Source organism: Phalaenopsis equestris, unplaced genomic scaffold (assembly GCF_001263595.1).
Source record: "Phalaenopsis equestris unplaced genomic scaffold, ASM126359v1 Scaffold000094, whole genome shotgun sequence".
Classification (NCBI taxonomy): Eukaryota; Viridiplantae; Streptophyta; class Magnoliopsida; order Asparagales; family Orchidaceae; genus Phalaenopsis; species Phalaenopsis equestris.
This window is the reverse complement of record NW_018164536.1, coordinates 6,273,262-6,297,385: the sequence shown is the minus strand read 5'-3', so window position 1 is coordinate 6,297,385 and position 24,124 is coordinate 6,273,262. Positions and strand designations below refer to the sequence as shown.

At 35.8% G+C, this 24,124-nt stretch overlaps 1 protein-coding gene across 2 annotated transcripts in view; it reads left to right on the top strand.

Annotated features, from left to right (window-relative positions):
• LOC110020277 (putative leucine-rich repeat receptor-like serine/threonine-protein kinase At2g14440) overlaps positions 1 to 24,124 on the top strand; it is a 45,158-nt gene that overhangs the window by 4,906 nt on the left and 16,128 nt on the right. For both annotated transcript variants that reach the window (XM_020718323.1, XM_020718324.1), the window contains exons 2-5: positions 2,147 to 3,199; positions 6,989 to 7,136; positions 12,629 to 12,700; positions 23,099 to 23,170. In XM_020718323.1, coding sequence (XP_020573982.1) covers positions 2,147 to 3,199; positions 6,989 to 7,136; positions 12,629 to 12,700; positions 23,099 to 23,170 — 1,345 coding nt within the window. The remainder of the gene's footprint in view (positions 1 to 2,146; positions 3,200 to 6,988; positions 7,137 to 12,628; positions 12,701 to 23,098; positions 23,171 to 24,124) is intronic.

Genomic DNA, 24,124 nt, shown 5'->3' with positions numbered 1-24,124 from the left:
GTTGTGAAGAGGAGTGTCGTTGGCATCAAGAATGTGTCTTGTTGGGCAAGAGAAGGAACCATCAAGGAAGCTATCATGCCCATTTGCTCAAAATAAATTGAGGACCTGTGCCTTCCAGATCGGGTGGTTGTCGGAGGTGAGTTGAATGGAGACGAGACTGCGAATGTTGCTCAGAATGAATTTCAATTGGGTAGGCATGGGGTTGTCACATGGTAGTAGAGCTTGTTGAGCTTGCTAGTTTGTGATGTGTTCGTTGGAGGAAGCAGTAGCGGATGAGGCCATGGTAGAGAGAAGAGAGATTGTGCCATGACGCTATGGTAGCTTTGATACCATGAAGAATAATGAGCAAAGGAAGAAGAGAATAAAAGGAAGACAACTCAATAGCTTTTTATTAAAAACAATCCAAATAGTTTCGATACAGTAAGTGCATTATATAAGAGAAAGGAGAGCTTTAGGTTTGTTATGGAGAAAATTATCAGGAGAATTGAAAGTGGTGATTGATGGCCAGCATTGGGCATCCTATGTTTGACTTCCCTTAGTTACTTTCACATTTCATTGGCACACATCACCGCTACTCATTAGGTATTGTCACCATTATCCTACTCTTATCTATGTCTCCTTCCTCTTTTATTCTCTTTTATGTCCTTGTCACCCTTTCCCATCTTCTAGCCTTCTTCACTATTCCATGGCCTCTTCATTGGGCATTGTCCTATGTTTGGGATATTGTGACTTGTTGGGGAGTATGAATCAAAAGGAGGCCAAAGTTATCAGCTCAAGTGGTTAAACTCATTTAATTCAAAAGTTTAAGCTTGTGCGAGAGCGAATCACTAATATTTCTACTACATATTTTTCACTTATGTGATGTGGGTTTAAATCCATATTCTTACATGCCTCGGCCAAACCCGTTCTCATGTGAAAGTTCTCTTGATTGGACAAGTGTCATGCATCAAGAGCTTACTTAATCATATGATGCTAGCATGAACGTCGCCCTCTATTTAACCTTGCAACTAGTTTTGGGAACTTGGATTAGTAGGTGGCCAAGGTTGGGCCCAATATGCTACTGGGCAAAACATTTTTTTTCACCCAAAATCTTAAGCCTATAGGCGTGGTATAACACTTGGTATTTTCTATGCCACCATTCTTTCCTATTGTCAGATACAATACTGAAATTAATATTTTCATCTGTATTAACAAATCTCTCTTTTACAAAATTTTTAACATCATAAAATATCATTTATTAAGTGCTCACTCAATCATGTGGTCATTCTGTGGGAGTCAATTATCTTGAACATTGTTCAATCATGATAGTGCTCACTAGAAATCTTTGGATCCACAAACTACTTGAACATTTGATCGCAGTGAAACCTTGATATTAATACCTTCTATTGTGGATTATGAACCTTAGGGGACTAAAGCTGGACTTGGTATACCAACAATTTTACCTATTTTTACTTAAAAATTTGAGCCCATGCTTCATCATGGTAAAAATTCACTAAAATTCATTGGAGCACAATTTGCATGAGAAACTTTGGTCGCAAATAGGACTTTGATGCTATGCGTTGGATAGTGTAAAGCAAAGGCGGCCAAAGTTGGGCTTGATATACCGACAATCAAACCCATTTCAATCCAAAAGTTTTAAGTCTGTGGGTGAGGGCAAACCCCTAGTATTTTGATATCAATATATTTTTACCTGCTACATGTGAGAATAAACCCGGCATTTTTACATTCCTCAATATGAAATTTTTTGCAGCTTGCAATTATCTGGCAATCACATCTCTAACCAAATGCATCATATTTAGTTTATTGCTTTTGTGTTTTCTTTTATTCCCTACCACAGTTTTCTAATTTCAATATTTAATGAAAAGTACTAGATTCCATCTCGTGAAAATGTGTTCCATGCTCTCTTCCTGCTTTTACTCCTATAACTTTTTTTTTTTCATTTTGCCTTTTATTTTAATTGTTTCAATACATTCTAAATGGTTTTTAGCAATCTAGAGGCAGTTTTAGTCATTTTTGACCTAGTGTAACTGCCCTGAGTCTATTTCACCAAACTTGTCTATTGCTGTTGAATGGTAAGCTGAAGCTTTCCTGTTATCCGTTCCCTCCCTCTGTTCTAAAAGCATTTACAATCGTTCTGGTTATGCAGAACCATTTGCAATTCGCATTAGTTGTGGTGCTCGTGAGGACATCCGGACCAAACCAACAAATACTTTATGGTATCGAGACTTTGGTTACACCGGTGGAAGATATACAAATGCATCACGTACAAGTTCTATTGTTCCACCGCTTAAAACACTTCGCCACTTTCCTCTATCTGATGGTCCAGAAAATTGTTACAACATCAACAGAATTCCTAATGGGCACTATGCTGTGAGGATATTCTTTGCATTAGTGGCAGATGCAGACCTACAAAATGAGCCAGTTTTTGATATTTCTGTAGATGGCACTCTGACATACTCCATGAAACCAGGCTGGAGTAACCATGAAGACCAGTCGTTTATGGAAGCACTGATATTTGTGAAAAAGAGAAGTTTATGTGTTTGTTTCCACAGCACTGGTCATGGAGATCCTTCTATCCTTTCTATCGAAATTCTTCAAGTAGATGTCAATTCTTATAATTACGGTCGACCAAGGAGCAATTTAATGGTGCTTCGAACCGCCAAGAGATTAAGTTGTGGATCTGGAAAGGCTGCCTTTGATGAAGACTATAATGGAGATCATTGGGGTGGTGATAGATTTTGGCTTGGTGCTTTATCTTTTAGCCAAGGCTCTGATCAATCTATCTCAACGGAACAAAGCATAGCGGAAGCATCGCTTCCGCCTAACTTTTATCCAAAAAAGCTTTATCAGTCGGCAATCATAAGCACCGACCGGCAACCTGATCTAACATTTGAAATTGATGTGGATCCAAGTAAAAATTACTCAATATGGTTTCACTTTGCAGAGATTGATCCTAGAGTGACAAATGAAGAAGAAAGGGTGTTTGATATATTGGTGAATGGTGATGTTATTTTTGAGAAAGTTGATATTATTCGCATGACTGGAGAAGGTCATACTGCACTAGTCCTAAATAGGACTGTTTCTGTTAGTGGAAGGACTTTAACAATTATTTTGCACCCTACGAAAGGGTATGCCATTATTAATGCTATTGAAGTGCTTGAGATTATTCCATCAGAGCTTAGAACTTTAGCAGAGGAAGGTATGTGTGCCTTAGCGAGGGACTATTGTTGTTTTTAATTGCTTTATGATAATTCTTTGTTTATCTGCATGTTTAATTATTATGTTAAGTTTCAATGTTATTGGTAATTAACTTGTGCATTTCACTACTCATTCAGCATTTAGGAATTGGTTTTGCTGTTCCTTATTTTTTTCTTAATTTCATTTTTATTCCACTATTTTCTTGGCATTAGGCTTGCAAATTTGCAATTGTTTTACTATTTAGCTTTTGCCTTATTTCTTCAACCACTGTTAGCTTTGTTTTCCCCAATATTTTCTTGGCATTAAGCTTGCATATTTGCAACTGTTGTCCTGTTTGGTTTTAGCCTTATTTCTTCAGTCATTGCTAGGGACCGGTTGGCTAAATAAATCTGAGAAATATATTTTGCTCTTCTTCACAATCATTGATTTGCATAATTTTACTTTATGCTGAGCTTTAAATGTTTATTGACAGGCATTTCAATTGGTTAACAGTTTGCAAGAGAGGCTATATTTTGCAAAGTGATGAAAATTGTAAAGTAACACGACAAGATGTAGATTTAGAGCTATAAAGCATAGCAGAGAGGCTTCAGATTGCACAATACTATTGTAACGTCCCATTTTTATTAATTAGGAGTGAGTAAATGAGGAAACCGAAGGAACGGAAGTGAGGAGTTGGGTAGTCAAAAGAGGGAGAGGTATCAAACAGTTGGGAAGCTGAAGAGGGGAGGTGAAGCGAGGAGTCGGGAAACCAAAATTTACTTTCAATCTATAAAGGGATGCGCTCGAGGGAGGCAAAGGTGAGATCAACTTACTTGAAAGTCGAGCAGCGTGCGAAGGAAAGGGGGACGACAAAGGAGAAGGGGTCGACGTCTGTGTCAAGCAAAGGAGGCGTCGAGCAACTCCCATGTCGTGCGAAGGCAGAGATGATGTTGAGACTCTCTCACAATGTCGTCGAGCTTTGAGAGAGCTAGGCGAGTTAGGAGTAGAGGAGGAAGGAGACGAAGCGAACTAGATGTCGTGGCTTTGTGTAAGAGTCCTCGTGCGATTCTGATCTAGAGTGTAGAGAGGAAGGAAGAAGAAGAGATGAGCTCATGCTGTAGAGAGAGGGACGAAGCCGAGCCCTCGCATGTAGGAAGAAGATAGTTGTGTGGGGAGCTTCTCTCGCGTGGATAGGATTTGACCAAAGACGGTAATGTTTATTTAAATTGATTTAATAATAAAATTATTAATATTATAAAGATATTTATATATATTTCTTTTTATTGAATAGAAAAATAAGTTAGATCACTAAAGTAAAATAATGAAAATTTAATACTTAAATAATAATGAAACATTAATAGTTTATTTAAAATAATAAATAAATTAAATTTTATATCATGTTTATTTTTAGGCTTCCAATTTTAAAAATCGATGTATTGACAAATTAAACAACAAGTTAATCAAAATTGAGGTGAGCACTCATAATTTTTTGCTATAGGTAATATTTTGTTTCTTCTCGAACTAATGCATTTACTATCATTGTTATAGTGTTGCATACCCATGATTTATTATTCTATTGAATTTTGTTCATATTGTAAGAATGACGTGTGCTTAGCTTTGTTTAATTAATCATTGAATCATGTACAAGAATATTAATTGCTATGCAAATGAAAAAGAAATATTCATTATTAGAAAGTAATATTTTTATAGTGTGCTTGTATGTGTATGGTTGACTTGAATGGAGTCACCTCTTTATTGTACTAGCAAGGGAACGCTAAGGTACCCATGCTTGTAAATGAAAAAAGATATTAATATTGAAATACCTTAACCAATATAATTTTTAGACGGTGTTCTTATGACAATTGTACGGATATATAACGATATTGATATAGTAAGATTTTTTGAATAACATCAAATATTTCTATTGATTTATTAAAAACTTAACTGACATGCATATTACTTTCTTTTCTCTTGTATTACTGTAATTTAGGAGTATGAATATTCACTGACTTTGTTAACTCACTGTTATTTTTAAACGAATATTTTGGGTTTAATTAAGTGTTTGAAAGATGAGTTGTATAAGGGATAATGTTTATAAAAGATGCTAACAATCGGGAACGATGTAAATTTGATTATATTGTTTTAATTTTATTTGATTAGTGGTTCTTTCATTTGTTAAATAGTAAATGAATATCGAAAACTTAGTTCCCGCCGTCCAACCGTCTGTCCCCGTCTTGATTTATTCCAAACTCCAAACTGGGTCGTGACAACTATAGAAGTCCGGAATACTGAAAAATTTTAGCAACTAATTTTCAAATCATTGACCGAGACATTCTTCATCTTTTAGCACAATAGATGTTTACGAGCTTTTTTTTTGTTTGAGGGACTTTCATATTGCTTTGTATTGTTCATTAGTGTCTTTGCTCATTAAATAAGCGAACCTTTTATATGTACTTCACACAGAAAGAAAAAGAAAAGGCAAAACGAAAAATAAAAAAGAAAAATGAAAACAAAAAGAGAAGGAAAATAAGAAACTTTTTGTCAGGGTGTATCTTCATCAATCTTCAACAAAGTAACACTTAGCAGGACCTTTATTCATTTCAATCTGAGTTACTGGAAAATAATTGTAATATTTCCATTTTTGTTCTGTTCTTTTCTTTTTTGGGGGGTGGGAAGATTAGCAACAAGGGTTTCCAACTCGGTTTCAGACATATCTTTGAATTTACAGTTTTGATAGCTTCAATTATTTCAATAGTTTGGGTTATGAATTATATTATTCTTTCATTTGGTATTTTAAAATATTCATGATTTAGAATTTGAAATTTAATGTATTTATATTCAATTAATTGAATTTCAGTTTCTGATTATATATAATCTAAAATTGTTAAATTTACTAAATCACATAAGTTCCTAATAACAAAATTATAACTGTTACTCCTGAATTTTATAATATGATTTCAGGCTTCTGATTTACACAAAAGAGTCATAGTATGTAAAAGACATGTTTAAAGTAAATAAGTGATTTCTGGACTCGCATACACTTCTGCTAACATTAGCATAATGAATGTAAATTTGTAGAGAAGTCTCAATAATAGCACTACTGTTGACTTTTTATTTGAAATTTTTTAGGGGCATTTACATACATGCTCCCTAATTCTTATGTATTTGCATATCTAACACCTAAACTTTGTGTTTTTTACATTTAATTTGCATATCTAACACCTAAACTTTGTTTTTTACATTTATACCACCAAAACTTTTCATATCACATAAAAATATCATTCTTTTAGCTTTTAAAAAGTGAAATACATTTTTTCACGCATGGAGGCATGTATGCAAAATTTGATTTTTAGGTGTTAATATGTAAATATGTTGGAATAGAGTGGTATGTATGTAATTCTTCCAAATTTTTAATGGTTCGAGCTCATTAGCAATGAACTTGGAATATGACTACTACATGCATGAAAGCTTGCTCTATTCTTTCTATGAGACTTCTGACGTGCTTGAGAATTTCAACAAAGTTTTGACCAAAATTTTATGGTGAAGCTTTTCACTTTTGGTCGAACTCTACCAAAGCTCACGTAACAACCAAAATTGAAAAAATCGATTGGTTTTAGATGAAACCAAGATAGATTTCAAATAAAATCTAAACTGAAAAATTGATTAGCATATTTGGTTGACTTTTACATTAATTATAAATGATAACAACAGTTATGATTATGATAGTAAAGAAATGTTATTTGATTAGTTCTCGATTACATGAAGATAACTCTGGCGATGCTTCTAATTGAAGTTCTTTTATATTTCATAGTCAGCACTTTGCAAACTTTAAAGGCATCACTGGGTCTTCCACTTCGTCTTGGCTGGAATGGTGATCCATGTGTTCCCCAACAACATCCCTGGAGTGGAGTGGACTGCCAATATGACAAGAAGAGTGTGAGATGGGTCATAGATGGCCTGTACTTTCTCAATCTTAGGCTTTTTTATTTTTTGGTTTATTGCAATCTCCAGTTTTATATCTAGTTAGAAATGGATTATAAATATCTTTTTAATTGAATTTTTTTTTCAGTCTTTCTTTTGCTAATGCTTTTTGCTATTTAGTATTTAAAACATTGCTATTATAATTTTGATTTGTGTGTGAAGTCTGAGAAAAAATGTGCTTCACCTCTTCCATGGTTGTGATGAGAACCAATTATTTTGTTTAATAAAAACCCAATTCAGAGCATCAACAGGCAACTTTAAGTTTGCTTTTTTTTTTTAAGAAAACATTTTTTTTTTCGCTGGTTTGCAATTTGTTTGCTTCCAAACCTAGATACCATTAATTATTCTATGAACAACATAGATACTGATTCCGTGGAAAGTGTGGTGTTTGTTTAATATACAGTGGTGGTACCAAGGTTTAAAGAGTGGGTTGGCATAATGAAAAATTATGAAAAATACAAGAAATTAAAAGTTTGACTTTCTAAACTAACACAAATAGATAAACAAAGACTAAATAAAAAGTTTATAAATAAGAACAATCTACATGCAAAAGGAATTCTTTTTTTAATCTAATAATTATAGCTAGATGTATGAATTCTCCTTGAAACTCTTTCATCATATGAAATTTATTTACCATTAATTCTACCTTTAATTTCATTGTCATATCTTTCTTAATATACATTATCAATGAACTTGAAAGGAAGTTATCTTCAATGATATTTTGCAACATTATATGAGCAATAATAATTTTGAAAAATTCATATCTATTGTTGCAGTCAAAACAAGTAGAATCAAGACCAACTGATTTCATTAATTCATAAAAAGAATATATGATCAATTTTCTCATCTTTGCCAATATTTGGCATAGATCGAAAATTTTTGAAAGATTTTAAAAAAGGATTTTGATGAACTTCAATTTGAAAATGCTCCAGTTAATTTCTTAAGTGTAGTTTTTTTTGATTTGTGAAGTTTTTATGATGAAACTTTTTTGCAAGGTAACAAATATCATTAATTTTGAATGATTGATATTCATCATTGAATTCAAGGTTAAATTAAGAATCAATGCTTTGTAATATATTCGTTCAATCTATTGTTTATTGTTTACAATTGTGTGTCTGAAATGTTATTAAAATATCAACTTTGGAATGTTAATCCACTATAACAAGGTCCTTTTTATGCGAGAGTGTTCTTGACCTCAAGAGTAAGTAGCTTTCATGTCTTTGAAGTGCGTTGTTTGTATAATCAAGGGTATTTTGGGAATCAGATAATATTATACTCATTGAATTTCATCTCTTTGGTGGGGGTAAATAATCTCAAAAGTTTTGAATATCAAGATCATGCTTCAAAGATAGTCCATTTTTTTTTCTGGGTCGAGGAATTTTTTATGGACAATGGTGTACTTAGTTGACTCATGTTTAGTTTTAGCTTTTCATTGTTTTTGTTTTTTTTTTTTTTGTGATCTCTTGGAGGCGTTGTATTGGAGGCGTTGTATCTTGAAGGTTCGAGAATTTGGGTGTGGAAGGGGAGAACATGAGGGTTTCTGAAATTTAGTGTGACTGAAAAAGATGATGAGGGTTTCGGTGCTTTGGGTGTGAAAGGGGAGAAGAAGGGCAGAAGATGTGGGTTTCAAGAGTTTATAGGTGAAATGGGGGAGAAAATGAAGGTTTTGAAAAATTGGGCATGGAAGAGGAGATGATGAGAGTTTCAGGAATTGGTTGTTAAAGGGTGAGAATATTAGGGTTTTAGGAACTTGGGTGTGGAAGAAGAGAATATGAGAGTTATGAGGTTCGGACACACAAGGGGAGAAGACAATTTTAACATTTATGAGAAATAAAAATGGTTATTAAGTATTTGAAATAATAAATATAATTGTGATATTTTTATTTTTTATATAATTAAATTATGATTAATATTAAATTATAATTATGTATTTAAATTTGAAATAGTGAAATATTGAAAATTATATAAGGTATTAAGGGATCTACTCCAAGTCTAGGGCTGGTGGTCACACCACTAAATATAGAATAGGAGTGTAACAATACTTTCAATATGGTAGTATGTTTTATTACTCCACATATTAAGCATGATAAATAACACCAAACCCCTAAGGCCTTCCAGGTAAATGATAATTGAGTTGAATTTCAAAAGATATCACCAATTCATACTACTCTTTACCCATTAAACTGTATAACTTGTTTTAAACATAGCATTGCCCCAAATTATTTCAATAACTAAAGGCCTGAAATTGTTATTTTTTTATATCATGTTGCTCTAGATATTTGTACGAAGAATTATGCAATTGTTCAACACCTCATGTAGCACTCATTAAGAATGGCATAAAGCTATCCATAAAAGGTTTTGATAAGCCATGGCATATTATGTTGCTTATGATTTAGTATTGTCATCCACCTCTCTTAATAGATGAGGTATATTACGGTTGAGTTTAAAAAACATTTTATTTAAACATTGTCTTTTTAAAAATTATGTGAATTGGGATGTGATTTTTTTTTTTTTTCAGTCTAATTTGCATTCATCTAAAACCAATTTATATGCTGATTGTACTAACAACATGCCACTTAGTCTTTGTCATTCGCATCTTGGTCATGTCACTTTTGAGTCTCTTCATAATATTTTTTTTGGCAGCCATTTAGTGTCTCGTCATTATAGCATAACTAGTATTTCTTTTTGGCTGTCAAAGCCTTGTATTATCCTTTCATCATAATGACTTGTGTTATTATACTTTTAAGCTTGTTCACTTCAACTGGTGGATCCCAATATTTTGTCATATTCAATATTGATTATTTTTTTTACTCTCATATGTTTGCTTAAAAAATGGTTTCAAATTTTTTTAATTTATTTTAATTTTGCTGATATTATTTATATCTAGTTTTCTTGCCATGCCAAAACTCTGTGTTTTTATAATGCTTTCGAAGTCAAGTATTCCGCACCACTCCATCACTTTTTCAACTTTGCAACATTATCCCATGTTTTTTTTCTCACTTGATATAAAATTGTTGAAGTGAACACAAATACTATTATTTTCTTAGCATTACTTGTGTCTTGCTTTTGTCTGGCTCCAACCTAAATATTTTTGGAGAGAGGCTACCCTCACAACAACAAATATATTAATCAAATCTCTTCTTCTACTACTACTACTATGTCACATCAGTCTCATTATGATCGTCTCAATGATAGGATCTATGACCATAGTTTTGATTGGGGCATTTTCATCATACCACCCAATTCTTATGTATTTACGTATCTAACGCCTAAACTTTACTTTTACATTTACACCCCAAATAATTCAGATCACATAAAAAAATACCACTATTTTAACTTTTAAAAGGTGAAATGCGCCTTTTCATGCACCGGTAAGGAGGCATACATTTGAAAATTGAAGGTTAGGTGTTGGATATGTAAATACATAAGAATTGAGTGTTGTGTATGTAAATCTTTCTTTTTTATTTTGAGTGTGCTTGTTTTGTCCTCCAGAGTGAAAGAAACTTTGAAGGAAATCTCATATTTGCTATTTATTATGCTGCAACCTTGAGTTTAAGAGCTACCCTTATCAGGATCCTGTATTACAGTGGCTCTGAATTTCTCACCATGTCATTTTCAGGAAAAAATTTACTTTTGCTTAATTATCTTATAATCTTCTTAGACCAATACTTATATTAACACAATGATGTCAACTTTGCCTGGAGAACTACTCTCTAGTTGTGCAATACTGACACCCTCATCTTTGAAGGAACAATTAATTTAGTTCCTGAAAGTTTTTATTGTTTGATGGTCTCTTTTTCTAATAAGGGTAAGACTTCATATTGTTTTCAAGAAAAATTTGATGCATTGCTTGAACACTGCTTTGATTTAGTGGATTTTTTGATAAAGTGTGATTGTACCAAGTATGTTAAATTGAGCTTCATTTATAATGAGATTTATTGAAATTTTGTTGATGAATAGTGTTTATGTTGCTCCTTCTTTCGTTAGATTATTACAATAATGCACAATTGCCATTACTCTGAATGATGTCTATTATGAGTGGACCAAACATATTGAAATTGATTATCTTGTAAATAGATTGCCTCTTCTATTATTTATATTCTATCCATGCTTCTCAAGAGCAACCATTCGATAAATTCACTAAATCTCATGATTTCAACTTTTGTGAAGCAAGTTCAAGTTGACATATTTTGTGCCTCAGTTTTTGGGATAGCATTGCATGCATGCGCGCACACACCCCGCTCACGCCCGCACGCGCGCGCGCGCGCGCACACACACACACACCGGAGAATTATATTCATAGAAACTTTGATATTTACAAAACTAGGTTTAGATTTTTATTGTGAATTTTGATATTAGAGTGAGAATTTGAAAAACGGATGAACTAGGGTGCTAGTATCATGAATAGAAAAGTTTTGAGTGCTATCTATGTAATTTAGGTGATTACCAGATACAATTGGATGGAGAAGTATTTGCATTCTCTTTGTTCCTTTAGTGATTTTGAATTCATTAACAAAAAATAAATATCTTTTCCATTTCTTTGTTCCTTTAGTGTTTTTGAAATCATTAACAAAAAATAACTAGTTTACAAATTAAGCGATGAAATTATTTTTAATGCTTATAAATTTTCATAGCATAAAATGTAGACTGAGAGAAACACAAGGAAACAGATTCATGTGCCCCATCATGCTTATTATTCATCTCACTGCTCCATTTTATATGATTACCAATAAAATATTTGGAAGTACTAGACGGTGGATTGAAGCTAAATCATTTTATAGTGAATGAGTGCTAAATATGTTAGTGCAAATGAGATGTCCGTTTTTTTTTCTTACAATTTTATTCATAGTTGATAGGAAAAAAAATGTCTTCAATTCAAAAGGAGATGATTTTTTGTTGAAAAAGTAGGCAAAGGAGCTTAAGGTCTCAACTTCATGACCAAGATTAGCTTTTGTTCACTAGTTGATTGCTTCGACATGGTCGTCTTTAAGGCTTCTTCATTGACACTAAGCCATGTTTTTTGATGTTGATGTACAAATATGGGCCAAGATTTTGTAACTCAGAGCTTTATGGTTTATTTGGAATCTTTTTTGCTTTGTTTTACATTTAATAAAATGTTGGGTTAGTTTTTATTTATTTATTTATTTATTTATTTTGAAAAACACTCCAAACAAGGTGTTTTGAATGTTTTTACAAATAACTACCACTATCAAGCTTGTTTTATTTCAAATCAAAACTTAAAAAAGAAAAAAATCCTAAATGGCCCATTAGCTATTCAGTTGTGTTGGATGCATTTTGTTTTGAGCTGTTTTAACTTCTTTAATCTCGGTAACCACTTCATAACTTTTCCTTCTTTTAAATTTGTTTTAGTTTTATTAACCACGCACTATGTGCCGTTACAAATATTTGAATTTACTTCAGTCATTCTTCTTTGTCCATGGAGCTGAAATTTTTTCTTCTTGACCTGCAGTGGACTTGATAACCAAGGTTTAAAGGGCTTTTTGCCGAGTGATATATCCAAGTTAAAACATCTGGAGAGCATGTACGTACTTGAAATTTTTTATTCAGTGAACAAGTAAACTTTTTCTACAATTTTAATTTTTGTAGACGGTTATTGTTTTCATCGTGCAATAACAAAAAGTTTAGTTATCTGATACTTCTGAGGTACCGACCTATCTGATATGAAAATATCTCTATTCAAACGGATATTTCACACGTAGAAATCAGAATTTCCATTTACCGTATATGATTTTATAATATAAAAATAAAAAGTGGAAGTGTTGGACTTGCTATATTTGTGATGAAACTATATATATATAGAGATATATGGATATATAGGGTTGCCTTTTACAGTTTTGTATGTAAAAAAAAAAAATGTGTACGACCAATTGATGAAGTCACCTAGATTCATGCCATGTTCAAAGTCTGTGATAGCTTCCTCTCTAAAATCTAGGCAATGTCTTCTTGGTTTTCACTTGGTAAACTGTGAGTAGTGTTTTTCCGCTTTAGATTATTTTTGTAGTGTTTGATGGAAATGGTTATCTATTTCTCAGTGTTTTTTATTATAATCCAAATTGAAGGCATGAAATTTTTGATTTCGTTGCTCGTACATCACATGGTGTTGTTTTAAACATTAAATTTATGTTACTTTCTTTAATCATGACTTCTTTAGCATGGAGTTGGAGTTTATCGGTGACATCTTTATGGGACTTTATATCATTTTATAACTAGGGAAATTAGAGAACAAAACTTACAAGAGCAATAAAGAATGTCAGGAACTTAGAATTTGGACCACTTCAAAGCAACCAACATGGTTTTCTTAATTTTTCTTCCCATTTCTTGCTGAGGTGGAGCTAAATGGCGACAACCGAAGCGCTACCCTATAGTCCTCCCTTCAAACTTGAATATTTGAATTCTTATTCCACTACAAATGACATTGCGAGGGGAATGAACTTTAAATGTATTCCGAGTTCCCAAGGCAACAAAGTAAAAAATTACAAAATGTCTCTTGGACAAATAAAAAATGGTAAATTTTATGCCAATAAAAGAAAATTACACAGACACATACATACATTAGCCTTTTCTTTATAAATTCGAACACAATCGTCATCTCCTTCAATGACACAGGGTGGTCCAAATCCACGTCCGTCAGTCGAGCGTGACATTGCTCCAATCCACGAGATTAAATTGTTGCTTCATTTTAATCACTTTTCCTACTCTCCATCTCAATTCTCACGCCCAGCTTGCCTCCTCCCCACACCCTAATGTTCCCCTGAGCCTCCTAGTCGTTTCTCACCTCTTCAAGTCCCTTCCATTTCTTCTCCTCTTTCCTTCCTAGGCTGTCTCCCGTCTTCCCTATCTATACACTTTCTTTCTCGGGTATAAACAATGGATTTTCTTTGTGATTTTATGTTCCAGGTTTGCCTCCAAGGAATTCCCTCTTTCAAGGGCTGTATCTGACGGTAGATGGTGCTTCGGCTATATCCCGCCTGAGGTGGTGACTACCTCCCCCACCTTACCTTGCTGTTGGCATCCTTTCAGCACTGCTCCTCCACCCTTTTGCCTGTCGGTCACCTCCCTGCTACGAGTCTCATCGTTCCCCCACCCCAGTCATTGTCCTAACACTCCTCCCTGCATCCACTAGCCGGCCGTCAGCCTTTCAGGGTCCCTGCAACGACCTCCGCCGATTCCTGACGACACCTTCCCACCCGCCAAGCTCTCTGTCAACTTTGTCAGCAGACCGTTCCACCTCTCGGAGCATGTTTGACGCTGCGTGCGTCGTACTAGCAGCCACTGAGTCCACCTAGCCCCTCCCCCCCCCCCCCCGCCGCCTTACAGCGGCTCGTCAGCCTCTACAGCTCATTGCATCACTGGTTCCACCACCTTACAAGACTGTTTATGTTTCTTGCTTAGTTAAATTCTGCTTTGCTATTTCTTCTACCATTTATGTATTATTTCAATTATTGTTTATGTTTTATGTCGTTTATGCGTTATTGTTGTGAGCATTCATCATTGTACTCTTTCTTAAATTCTGCAATAAAATTTGTCATGTCCGATTCGTGATTTGAGTTAAATCCTATATCATTTGGTATTAGAGTCAGCTCAACCTTAGTCCTAACCTAGGGGTCCCTAGTATCTGCCTCTGCCCAAGCCACCCAAAATTTTTTCCCTCTTCTTTTACCTCTTCCTCTTGTTGCCCCCTCTTCTCTTGTCTTTTCCTTCTTCCATCCCTCGTCTCTTTTCCAAATCACTTCCGATCATGCTGCCACGCCGATACGCACCGAACCGAACCCAAGAGGAAATTCAACAAGAGATTTGCTGCTTACAACAACATTGGGTCGAGATGAACGACATGACTCAAGTTGACATTACTATCGATCATGAGATCGAGAGTCGAAGAGGAAACCGTAAGGACAACCTAAATCCGTTTCTTGGCGATGATGATTATCGCCTATGTCGGTTTGGCATTCACTATCACAAGAGGCCATGCAAGTAACCCATGTTCGATACCCATCAAAATTTCGGCATCAAAACAGACGTACCGGAATTCGATGGAAGCATGGACCACAACTACTTTATAAACTGGTTGCAAGCGATCAAACACATATTTGACTACAAGTAGGTACCCGAGGACAAATGAGTTAACCTTGCTACAATCAAATTGAAGAAAAGCACATTGTTATGGTGGGACAACTTGCAACAGCAACATCAACGCGACGGGGACGACAAGATCACTAAATGGGCCAAAACAAAGAGGGCAATGCAAAATAAAAAAAAAAAAAAAACATGTCGCCCCACTTTTGCCAGAATATGTTCCTCCGACTCTATAACTTGCAGCAGCGTGATCTGTTTGTTCAGGAATTCATGGCACAATTTGATCATCTATTGATGAAGTACAACCTGATCAAGCAAGAGTAGCACCCTTTTGCCCGCTATCTCGAAGGCTTAAAAACACGTCATTAGCAACAATGTACAACTCTGGCCATACAGGCGCTAAACGATGTCCAGACTTGCATCAAAAGTAGAAAGACAATAGAAGCAAGCTAACTCTCACAAATCCTTCCGACAGTCGTCGACATTCAAACCATCGCCTCAAACCATATCTACCCTCAAGTCTACGTTGGAAGTTGACAAGTCAGTACCAAGAAGTACAAAAACCACAACGAGCGGCACGAAACTCGATAGGTTCCTCCGGGACAGTTCCCACATGAAAATGTTTTAGGTGCCACAGGTATGGCCACATCTCCGCCAACTTCCTCACCACCCGCGTTGCCACTTTTACTGAAAAAGGCGTTGTTGAAGAGGTCGAGAAAATCGAGGAAACCCAATCTAAGTATGGTTCAAAAGAAGCACTTCCTCTCTGTTGGGACGAAGACGAACTATTGGTCATATGGAGAATTCTTCAGTCAAAACTTGATAGAGATTTGTCATGACTGCGCACATTTTTCGTGCTACATACACTGTCAAGGGCAAAATTTGCAGTTTAATCATCGATGACAGTAGTTACGAAAACGTCGTATCTACCCTAATGTTCAAGAAGTTTGTCTTAGCCAAAAAAAAACTTTTGCAATCCTACTCTCATCTGGCTCAAAAAGGGAACGAGAATCACGTCGATCAACAAGTCTTAGTCGAATTCTTCATGGGCAACCAACTGCAAGAGTAAGTGTGATGTGATGTAGTCCTAGTGGACGCTGGCTTCCTTTTGGGGAGACCATGGCAATTCTACCAAAAAACACAACATGATGGCTTCAAAAACACATACGCATTTAAGAAGGATGGAAAATGCAACATATTATTGCCTATAAAAGATGCGTGGACCATGATTGACACTGAAGGCGTATTAATCTCACGGGATGCCTTCTTACAATCAGTTCGCGATGCACCTATAGCACTAGTCCTCGTCCTCCTAGAAGGTACTGGCACAGATGATGAGGTACCCGCACAACTTAAACCACTTCTACATGATTTCCAAGACGTCATGACCGACGATCTCCTAGACGGATTATCTCCATTACGTGACATCCAACATGCCATCGATCTTATACAATGGTCAATCCTACCAAATAGACCCGCTTACCGATTACGACCTGCGTAGTACGAGGAACTCCAACGTCAGATGCAAAACCTTTTTAAGAGAGGATTAGCCGCGAAAACACTAGTCCATGCTCTTGTCGGCGCCCTCATTGTACCCAAAAAAGATGGTTTCTGGCGAATGTGCATTAACAGTCGCATCTTCAACAAAATTACAATCAAATATCGCATTCTCATACCACAATTTGATGATCTCTTGGATCAATTGTACGACGCCATCGTCTTTTAAAAAATTGACTTGCGGAGTGGTTATTATCAAATCAGAATGCGAGCAGGAGACGAGTGGAAGACCGCCTTCAAGAAAAGAGATGACCTTTATGAATGGACAATCATGCCTTTCGACTAGTCCGACGCGCCCAACACCTTCATGCGCTTAATAAATCAAGTTTTTGAAGCCCATATTGGGAAATTCATGGTTGTCTACTTCAGTGACATCTTGGTTTATAGTAGATCCCAAGAAGAACACCTGTAGCTCCTAGGTGTGGTATTAGAGGTCCTACGATCCAAGCAATTGTACTCCCACCCCAAGAAGTGTCACTTCCTCACACACAGTCTGTTTTTTGGGCTATATTGTGTCTAGCACGGGGATACAATTAGACCCAACAAAAATCGAGGCAATCGTAAGCTGGACCACAACACAATATTTTACTGGCTTCGCCAATTTTTGGGGTTGGCCTCCTACCGAAGTTTTGTTTGCAACTTCAACACTTCACCGCCCCTCTCACGGAGTTATTGAAACGAAAAGAATTCACATGGACGGTCACAGCCCAGATTAACTTCGACATATTGATGGAAAATGTAACTTAAGCCCCAGTTCTTGCCTTACCTGATTTCAACCTACCATTTGAGGTTGAGTGTGATGCTTTCGGCATAGGCATTGACGCTGTGCTAAGTAAAGATGGTCACCCCATAACCTATTTTAGCAAAAAACTAAATTAAACTCGACGAAAATATTCCACTTATGACAAAAAATTTTATTTCATTGTTAGAGCTCTAGAACACAGTAGTCATTACCTACTCACCACGGAGTTCATCCTATTACGGATCATGAAATTCTAACATTTTTAATCAGTTAAAATTAACTCAAAGGGCACCACGCTACTTGGGTACAATTTTTAGCGTCATTCCAATTCGTACTTGAGCACAAAGCTGGAAATCAGAACCGCGTTGCAGACGCTCTGAGCCGCCGTCACCTTTTGATCGCACCCTTGCAGGGGCTTGTCGTAGGCTTTGAAATTATAAAAGACTTATATGAAACCAGTGAAGACTTCTAGGAAATTTGGGAACAATGTCAGGAGAAACCTCACGGGCAGTTCTACCAAGTGGACGACTATTTGTTCCGCCACACCAAATTGTGCGTTCCGCGATACTCACTACGTGAAGCTATCATCCAAGAGAACCACAATAACGAATTAATTGGCTATCTTGGCCGGGATAAAACTCTCACACTCGTGAGAGAGCATTTTTTTTGCCCCGACTAACACGAGATGTGGAGCAACACTTCCGACAATGCAAAATTTGTTATGTCGCCAAAACATGCGGTCAAAATACTAGATTATACACACCATTATCGATCCCTGAAGCGCCTTGGGTCAATGTCAGTATGGATTTTGTCATAGGACTACCACGCACACAAAGGGATAAGAACTCTATCATGGTCGTAGTTGACCATTTCTCTAAGATGGTGCATTTCGTCTGCCACCAAAAGTTCGATGCATCTCATATTGTTGATTTGTACTTCCACAAAATCATTCGACTTCATGACATTCCCAAGACATTACTTCCGATCGAGACGTTAAATTTTTGAGCCACTTCTGGTAGACACTCTGGAACAAATTAGGTACTAAACTACAATTTAGTTTTGCAACACTTCCTTGGACAAATGGCTAGATCGATGTAGTTAATAAGAGCCTTGGGAATTTCCTTCGATACTTCATAGGGAAACAAGCCAAATTTGTCTACAATAGATTAACAAGCCACAACATAAGACACACGCCATTCGGAATTGTGTACTGTCGCAACCCAATCACATCCCTTGAGTTGATCCCACCTCTACCCCCAATAGAGATCAACGAGGATGTTATGGAAGATTCTTACTAAATTCAGCACCTCCATGAGGAAGGCGGGACAGCAATTTCTAAGCAAAACCATAAATATCAAACTCAAGTAAATAAATCCAGGAAAAATGTAACATTCCAAGAAGGCAACCTCGTGTGGATCCGCCAAAGAAAAGAATGATTTCCGGGAAAAGTTTATAGCAAACTCAAGCCTCGATCCGTTGGTCCTTTCCGCATTTTAAAAAAACTAAACAACAACACATGCAAAATTTATCTACCAGAACACTCTAAAATTTCAACAATATTCAATGTCACGAATATCACTCTCTACTACGAGGAACCGAAAGCTTCGACGGATGATGTCGAAGCTCCCTCAACCCCGGGGGATTGACGCGGGGTGGTCCAAATCCACACTAGTCAACCGGGTGTGACATTGCTCCAGTCCAGCTACTGGACCGGACTGGTCCACAACATTAAAATGCTGATTCATTTTAATCGCTCGCCCTACTCTCCATCACGAGTCTCACACGCCACTCAGTTCCTCCTCGTGCGCATATCTTCCGCAGTTCCTCCTAGCTCTTGCTCGTCTCTTCAAATCCCTTCAATTTTTTGTCCTCCCTTCTTAGGTTGCCTCCTGTCTTCCCTATTTATGCACATTTTTTCTCAGGTATAAGTAGTGTATTTTCTTTGTGATTTCAGGCTTCAGGTTTGCCTCCAAGGCATTCTCTCTTTCAAGAGCTGTATCTGACGGTGGATAATGCTTCGGTTGTACCCCGTCTGAGGTGGTGACTACCCCACCCTACCTTGCCACCAACATCCTTTCAGCGCTGCTTTTCCATCCTTTCGCCTGTCGGGCACCTCCCCGCTGCAAGTTTCACCGTTCCACCACCCCAACCGCTGTCCTGATACTCCTCCCTGCGTCCACTAGCCGGTTGTTAGCCTTCCAGGTCCCTCCAATGACCTCCACCACTTTTGACTGCACCTTCCCACACGCCAAGCTCCCTGTCGACTTCTCTAGTAGGCCGCCTACCTCTCTGGATCCTCTCCTTCACACATCCATCACTGTTGTGTCCCCCTAGCAACCACCAAGTCCACCTAGCGCCCCCCCAACCTCCACCCCTTGCTGCATCGCCGGTTTCGCCACCTTACAGTTTTGTTTTCTGTTTCATGCTTTGTTATTTCTTTTATCATTTATGTGTTATTTTGATCATTGTATATGTTTTATGTCGTTTACCGTTTTTGTGTTATTGTTGTGAGAATTCATCATTGTACTCTTTCTTAAATTTTGCAATAAAATTTATCTTGTCTGATTTGAGTACCCTCCCTTGAGAATTAAATATAGTTCGAGGAATGTAAAATACCGCTTGAAGAAATATTTGCTCGTGATTTGATTTTTTTTTATGGGTACATTGAAGGCTTATTGCGTCTTTTAAGATTGTGGGTTAAATATTTTATTTTTGCTCCCCAGCCGCACTGTTTCAAGGCGCTAATTAACAAGTCTTTTTAACATAGCTGAAAATGTTGGCATTCTCTTGTGTCCCCTGACGGGGCTGGACACCGCGAGGCTGATAAATTTTTATGCGATTTGGATTTGTAAATAACTTGAAACTTTGGACTTTCAAACTTATAAAATAATTAAAAAATAATATTGATCATTTAAGTTTTAAAATATTTGGAAATTTGGTGCTTTAAAATATAGGCTATTAGGATTTTTAAAAATAATATAAATTTAAGATTTTTAAATTTTATGTTCCTTAAACTACTTAAAAATTTGAGCTTTAAAGTTTAGATCTCTAGGGTATTAAAAATATTTAAAATTTGGGTTTTCAAACTTAGGCTCCTAGGGTTCAAAAATAATTCAAATCTGGAGATTTCAAAATTTAAAAGTCCACCACTGGATCCTACAATTCTAAATGTTTTAACAAATAGCTTGGCAATGTTGCACGTAGTACTCACATAATTCATACTTTGAAAATTCAATCAATCGCGCCTCTCAGGGTTGTAAGTCTCACTCAACTAGTACGATCCTCCTCATAAGAAATGAAGTTGACGACGAGTCTTGTAAATTTAATAACATTTTTCAAATCATAAATATAGGAATTTATGTTCAAATCACTAGTGCAATTCTCTTTGTTGGGACTAAGTCCACAAGAATAATTTCTAAAAACATCAAAATTGATGAAATCCATATGAATTTTCCTTGATGATAGCCAAAACAATAGAAAGTTTCAACTGAATGGGTATATTTTCAAAATTAAATTTTGATGGCTATTTGAATAAGTTCACATAGTATATATGTATATATACCCAATCTTCTTTACGCATGATAAAGTTGACAATGTTCATGTTTAATTATATGACAATGTTATCTGGTCCTTTACAAGTGTGATGAAGTACGATGTAAAGTTCACAGGGTTCAAAACAAACAATTAAATCCTTGATGATAGTTGTGCTAATTAAAAATCTCAACTATAGGGGTTAATTTCAAACTGATATTCAATCTAAATTTTCAAGTCAATACTCAAGTTAAAATAAATCACTTAAAAGACTTGAGGCAAACTCTCATCTACCCACCACAACAGTTTGTCGAGGGTGAAACTTTTGATTTCATCTTACAAAAAGTGAATGCCACATCAAGCGTATCTCTATATTCATAATCAAACTAATTACACCTTGATAAGGATGCTTCATGAATCCTGTGTCCATATGATCTTGTCGCCAAATGATACCACAATGTACCAGTTAATGCCAAAACCCTCTGATCGGGTTGTTGTCACCAAATGACACTATTATATTACATCACGACCACAACCTATATATTCCCCAACGATTTTTCTACCATTTGAGTTGTGAACCATAATGATACAATTGATTAGCATAAAACCTTTTATTAACTAATAACGACTTAAATTTATTCTCTTATACAAATATCCACCCCAGATTTACAAGGTTCTCTTGGACGATGCAACACATGGTTTCTGACAAGGATCTTTCAGTCAGGTTGGGTTGACTACCTCCTCCTCCGACTAAGTAGATCAGAGACCAAGATGATCCGAGACGACGGGAACATGAGATTTTGATTAGGTTCGTCATCACTTTCTACCATCTGCTTTAAGCTCTAATTGATAAATTTATGACTTAAAAATTTGTTGCTACTATATGCTAAATGTTCAATATTAAATCACTAGCTTTAATCAAAAGTGCTATCACATCATCGGGAAGGGTAATTAACCATAGGGGCTTGCGCCTTTCGAGAACCTCAAATCCTAAATCATAAACTCCTCGCAAAATGAGGGTGAAATCTCTGGTTAGTGTCTTATTTACTATCTCATCTATTTTCTGAAAATGTGACCCTCCAAAATTCTCTCAACAATACAAGCAATGTAGAGAGCCTTGGGACATCAGAATTTTTTGAGCCCACAACCATGATCTTTAAATGCATTATTAAAATTATCTATTCTTGTTAGCATCCTCAGAAAAAGTGTTTTGAGTGTTTTCAAGTATTTTTAAGATAGTTTAATCATCAATTGAATGCATCATAATTTTTTCAGTGGAACATAGTTCTATGCTGATATTTTTCAGATAATATACAATTTTGGTTGGTGAACCTGCGGATAATGCTAAACTTTTAGAAGTGATCTAAATATTGTTTGATTATCCTTCTATTTTTCATATGCTTGATAAATTGTTTTTTCATTATGAAAATTAATTTAACTTTATATACATATATTTCTTATCTTATAAATCACAATCAATGTTGTGATCGAAAATTTGAAGAGTATGTAATGGGGTTGATGCGAGGAGAATTGTTAGTTTCTTTGACCGTCCATGCCTTTATATTGATTAGGGAAAGTTACATGCATACCACACAATTCTAATGTATGTACATATCTAATGCGTAAAATTTCATATTTACACTTAGAACATTTGGTATCATCAAACTATGCATGAGAAGGTGTATATCACTTTTAAAAAATTGTGATGATGGTATTTTTTATGTGCTGATAAAGATTTGAGTGGTATGCCTATAAATATAAATGCCTAGGCGTTAAATATGTTAATATAAATGCCCCTATTATTTACAGATAGGCATGCCTATCGTTTTTTCATGTTGTTGGTATCAATATCTTTTTTCTTTTTTTAAGATTTTCTGTATAGTTCTTTTTATACCTTATCATACCCAGGCTTCATATCTGCAGACTTGCATCAACATCAAAGTTGCGTGTTTTGTCTCAGGCATGTAAAAACTTGTTTCTAAGCTTTGTTTTCTTTATTCTGTTACTTTCTGATAGAAACTTGAGTGGAAACAGCATCCAAGGAAGCATTCCATTCTCTATTGGCACCATTGCTGGATTGCAGACATTGTAAGTGCATGCCATTTTTGAGTTTTTTCTTTTCCATTATATTCTTTATATTTTTTTCTTTAGTAATTAACTTGTTTTTAGATTATCCTCATTTCTATTTAAGGGCATTTATATACATAGCACACAATTTTTATGGTTCAAAACAACCAGTTTGGGGGACTTGCCATTGAAGATCCCAGCATTCTGCTTGCTAATTTTCTTGAATTGTGTGTCACCTTCCGGTGCAACGGTGTACCCAACGATGTCGTTAGACTGAGGCTTTTTTTGTTTTCCCTGAGGGATAAAGTTAAGGTATGGCTTAATACCCTTACCTCAGTCTCAATTATGACCTGGAATGACTTAGCCCAGAAGTTTCTTGCTAATTACTCCCCTCCATCCAAAGTTGTAAAATTTAGGAATGAGATCACCCCATTCAATCAAATTGATATATTATCAATTCATGAAGCCTGGGAGAGATTCAAAGACTTACTTAGGAGGTGTCCATTTCATGCCCTACCTGACTGGTTAATCATTCAAACATTCTATAACGGATTAGTACGATCTTTGAGGTTTATCATTGATACCGTTGTAGGAGATTCTTTAATGTCTAAACCTTTTGATGAGTATACCAATTGATCGAGGAAATAACTACTAACAATTTTCAATGGGTAGCTAAAAGAGTAACCCCTTATAATGTAGCAAGCGTCGATGAATCGTCGATGAATCTGACATGTTAGCAATCTTAGCAACCCAAGTAGTTGTTATCTCTAAGAAGCTAGATAATCTAGGGATGAATCCCATGCAAGAATTTCCACCCAATGATGGATCGGGATTTGAGGCTAGTTGTATATCCTAGCATGTTGGACTTAGAATCTGTGAACGCCATAGGAAATCATGATAATAATTATTATGTACAGACTGACAACCTAGGCCGGAGAAACCACCCAAACTTTTCTTGGAACAATAACCACCAAC